A 4,896-nucleotide genomic window follows, 5' to 3' on the forward strand; every position below is an offset into this window, starting at 1 on the left:
CATAAATAATATTTTATATAATTAAAAAAATAAAATCCATTATTTATTAATTAAATGTTGACAAATATTCAGATAAATTTTGATTTTTTAATCAATTAAAATTGGTTAAATAATAAAATTATTCGTTTATTTAAATAAATATTAAATTTAAATTTTGTTTTATACATAAATGATTTATTAACTAATGAGAGATACTTAAAGAAAATGAATTCTTTTCAATTTTTTTAATATTTAATAAAATACAATACAATCTCTCATCTTAAAATTTATAAGTAAAATAAAAAATAAATAAAAAAATAATAAATAATTAAATTAAACACTGAATATTATCTAATCTAATTTTTTTTACTGAGGATTCACTCCCATACTTAAATGGAGTTTAAATTCGTGGGCTGAAGATCAAAATTTTAATTAAAAATTTATTATTGATAAATAAATTATTGGATATATAAGGCGAGACATTGTTAAACTAGATTAAATAATATTAAATGATGTAATTAGATAAAGACGACTTTGCATATTTTGATTTTCTCTCTCTGTTTCTATATATACATGTCAATTCCACTGAGCTGCATCTTATCATCTCTCTTAGCCAAAAGTCAGCGCCTTCTTTTGTCTCTCTCTTCTCTCTCTCTCTCTCTCTCTCTCTCTCTGAAGAAAAGAGAAAAAAAGTTTTTGCAGCAAACAGAGAGAAGCACGCAGAAGAGACAGCATCTTCAGAAATTGCAGACGCCTTTGTCTCTCTCAAATGGAGATGGAGCTTGATTGGGATCTCCATGCGGTGGTTCGAGGCTGCTCCACCCTCACCTCTTCATCTTCATCTTCTTCTTCTTCCTCATCCTCTTCTGGGTTCGGTTACTTTTACTCTCAAGCTTCTCCTTCTTCTGTCCTTGACACTGAAGACCAACACCAACAACAAGGAATTACCAACAATGTTATGTCTTTTTCTGCTGCTTCATATTCATACCCCTTTGGACCAAGGACCGCCATTGAAGAGTTGCATGAGCTTTGCAAGCCTTTCTTTACAAAATCACTCCCTCAACAACAACAATCATTGCAAGCTTCTTCTCCTTTGTCTTCATTCTCTGTAGCACCACCACCACCACCACCAAAACCTGTTCATGCACAAGAGAAGCAACAGAGAAGCAACACCAACAAGCATCCTCACCCTGGTGGTGATTCTGTCAACACCCCAAGATCTAAAAGAAGGTAAAAAATTGAGCTTGGGTCTTATCATTTTGTCCCACAAAAGAAAAATTTGATCTTGAATTGACCCATGTTAGAAAAATCTTGTCTTTATTTTTTCCTTTGGTCTGAAAATGCATGTCTTTTGTTCTTCACAGGAAGAACCAGCTCAAGAGAGTTTGTCAGGTACCAGTTGAGAATCTCTCATCAGACATATGGGCATGGAGGAAATATGGACAGAAACCCATAAAGGGGTCACCATATCCAAGGTATGAGAGGCACCCTTCTAGGTTTTTTTCACTTGCAATTTTCTTAAAGAACTAATTAAGGGTATGTTTTGGTTCATGGTTTGCTAATTGTGGTTAATGTATAGAAAAAATTTGACTTTTTTTTCTTCCGATTAGGCTTAAACTATGATTTGATCTTGCAATTGAAAGTTTGAAACTTTCACCTTTCAAGCATATTTATGTAAGAACTAATTAAGAGTGTGTTTTGTTTTTTGGTTTGGTAATTATGGTTAGATTCATAAGAAAAGTAACCTTTTTTACACTCCAATTATGCTCAAATTATGATCTTGTAAACTGAAGATTATGCTGAGAATTATTGCATGCAACTTTACCAAATGATATTAAGATGAATTGAAAGTTTGAAACTTGTACCTTTTTATACCATAAGTTTGAGCATCTAAAATGAAATCCAAATATTATGACCTTCAAATTCTTCAAATTAAAGTGTTAAGGCCTAATAGAATTTCCATTTGTTCTGTGATTTTGCAGGGGATACTATAGATGTAGCAGCTCAAAGGGATGTTTGGCAAGGAAACAAGTTGAAAGGAACAGAACGGATCCAACAATGTTCATAGTAACCTACACAGCAGAACACAACCACCCTGCTCCAACTCACAGGAACTCCCTTGCCGGATCGACGCGCCAAAAGCCGTTGACACCTCAGGCAGCTGCGGCCACCACCACCAACGGTGGAGAATCTGATGAGAAGGCCTTGACACCAACGAAATCGGCTTCGCCTGATATCTCAGTTGCGGAAGAAGAGGCTTTACCACAACATTGTGAAAAGTCATCAGTGAGCAGAGAAGAGAAGGAAGAGGATTTGGCTGATGATGATGATGATGAGTTTGGTTTATCTGATATGGTGATACCTGATGATTTCTTTGATAGTTTTGATGAACTGAAAGAGATCACTGGTATTGATGATGATGGAATTAGAGGAGATAATTTCTTTGTTGATCCCTTTTCAGCCATTGCTATGCCTTCTTGGGTTGCCAATAGTGCTGCCACTGCTGCTGGTGGTAGCTGATTCATTTGGCCAAAAGTTTTAAACAATTGATGATTAATGTTGCATTGTTTATGTGATTTTGAAGAATCATAGAAGATTGCAATTGATGCAAATGTAGTCGATATCACAACAACAATACCGAAGGTTTTATATTGCGATTGCAGTTCGGCAATTTTGGACAACAGGAGAAATTGTCCAAAATCGCAGAAAATATGCAATCGCAATACGAAATGGCCGAGGACAAGAAGAAATTAGAAACTCTATCACAATTCACAAGTGACCATTGTTTTCATGCTTTTTCATTTGTAGAGAATAGGAATTGGAAGATTTTGGAGGAATCTTTAGTTCTTTACTAACAATGCCTTGTGAAGGAAACTTTAGGTGTAGTAGTAACTAAGTTAGGTTTAAGCATGTTTATATAATTTTGTTAATCTTGTTAAAAAAATTAATGATTATTTAGGGATTCATAGTTTGCATACCTAGCTATCTCATTGTAAAATCAATTTACTTTTCAAACAACTTGTGTAATTGCATGCATGGCCCATGTGTTTGCTTTTGAGTTCATTGGATTCAACAATAGTTGTGATAAATTAGCAAAGCACTTTGCATTGACTTTTTTTACATTGTCAATGATGATTTAATATGAATATCATTATTATATTATGTGTGTGAATGTGACATATGGGTTACATGGTTGTTGCTTGTTGGTATTTATTCTACTAATTATCCTGTGTGAGACCACCAATAATAACGGTGGAGTCTCTTACTTTTGGGTGCACAAGCACAAAGATTGATGTAATAAAGGAATTAGATTCCATGAAGCATATGCTCTTTTATTTATAAATTGGTAAGAAGCATAGTATTTCACGTTAGCTTGAAGTTAACATGTTAACTCACACTAATTACTTTATGCCATATGCTTGGCTCAAATCAAACAAACAAACAAATAGAAGTGAATCCCATTATGAATATAGTGGAAATAGTCAATTTGCCATACATGTCTACATTCATATTGGAACTTTTGGAAGGGGAAAAGAAAAGTCAAAAGATGATTAGAGAAGTGCATGTAGCATGTTATCCTTCCCACTATGATAAATTACCTTATTTATCTTAAAAAGAGTCTTGCTAATGTATACTTTTTTTTTTAAATTATATTTATATTCTTATAATATTTCTTTAAGACACCAGTTAACTAAGGGCTCGTTTAGTAAAATTTTAACTTTTTAAAAGTAGTTTATCAAAAGTAATTTTTAAAAGATAATTTTTTAAAAGTTATAATATTTATGTTTGGTAAATCAAATTGAAAATGAAGGTTCAGTAGTTAGCTTGCTAGTTTGTTTAAGCAAGTGTTAGGGGTTCGAATCTCACCTTGTGCATGTAACAATTTATTGGCCAGCCGCAAATCCTTAAATACAGTTTCTATTTGCGACGGATTAGTCTTTGGTCTGTCAGGTTAGGAGATATTGTGAAAAACAAAAAAATGAAAATGACTTTCAATAAAGGGAGTTACTCAAATGAAAATGCCAAAAATATCTTTTTATGAAGATACTTTGTATAAAAGTGTGATTATTTATTTGACCATATTTTAAATAAAAACAACACTTTTATAATTCATCATCCAATATTCAAATTATTGGAGTATCTACCTTCAATAAATATAAGTAACATTAATTGTATTTGTATTTGATAAAATAATTTTTAAAATTTAAAAAGACCATAATAAGTATAAATATAAGAAAAAATTTTGACATTTAATAATATATGAGATTATACAAAATTTTTTAATTTTAATAAATACAAATTAACTTTGAAAAATAGATTTGGATCCTCTAAATTTTAGATTTTACTTTAAAGGGTAAAGTGTGATATCTCACCATTTATTTCATAGATGGGACAAAAAAAAATGAGGGAGAAAACATTCAAAAGTGAGAAATCACACTTTACCATATTAAGTAAAAATTCAAAATTTAGATAACCAAATTTTTAAAAAATACTTCTTTAAATACTATTTAAATAATCTCTAACTTTTAAAAATATAAACACAAGCACATAACTTTTTTTATTTACGAAATACAAAATAAGGTTACATATGTCTCGAAAAAAAATTTAATAAACCAGACCTAAATCCATCTTAAAATTACATAATATTCCACATGCATACATCTCTTAGTTTGTTATGTAATTATATACTAATCTTCTTAAAAGACAAGTTGATATTATTTTTTTAGGAGATGTTGTAATACAAATCTATTGAGTGTAACAATACAAAAAAAAGGGAAAATTTTAGCATATATTTTTATTATTATAAAATAATTGTGTAATATCACTTAATTTTATGAGAAATCAGTATGATTTTTTTTTAATAGAAAAAGGTTCATTTTATAGAATTGGAAGGAAAGGGATTTGACTTATGAGTTG

The 4,896-nt window shown here is 30.8% G+C and overlaps 1 protein-coding gene across 1 annotated transcript; it reads left to right on the forward strand.

The window, feature by feature from the left end:
* Positions 1–584: 584 nt before the first annotated feature.
* LOC107485852 (WRKY transcription factor 22) lies at positions 585–2,956 on the forward strand. Its single transcript, XM_016106393.3, has 3 exons — positions 585–1,209; positions 1,344–1,454; positions 1,962–2,956. Exons 1-3 carry the CDS (start codon positions 749–751, stop codon positions 2,497–2,499), a joined length of 1,110 nt encoding a protein of 369 aa, XP_015961879.1. The 5' UTR covers positions 585–748; the 3' UTR covers positions 2,500–2,956.
* Positions 2,957–4,896: the final 1,940 nt, after the last annotated feature.

The sequence above is a fragment of the Arachis duranensis genome, chromosome 4, assembly GCF_000817695.3.
Source record: "Arachis duranensis cultivar V14167 chromosome 4, aradu.V14167.gnm2.J7QH, whole genome shotgun sequence".
NCBI lineage: Eukaryota > Viridiplantae > Streptophyta > Magnoliopsida > Fabales > Fabaceae > Arachis > Arachis duranensis.

Bases quoted from the DNA above. Each gene is read 5' to 3' on its own strand.
- LOC107485852 (XM_016106393.3), top strand. From the start codon at position 749: ATGGAGATGGAGCTTGATTGGGATCTCCATGCGGTGGTTCGAGGCTGC. The intron at 1,210-1,343 runs GTAAAAAATTGA...TGTTCTTCACAG, and splicing joins ACCCCAAGATCTAAAAGAAG to GAAGAACCAGCTCAAGAGAG. The intron at 1,455-1,961 runs GTATGAGAGGCA...GTGATTTTGCAG, and splicing joins AAGGGGTCACCATATCCAAG to GGGATACTATAGATGTAGCA.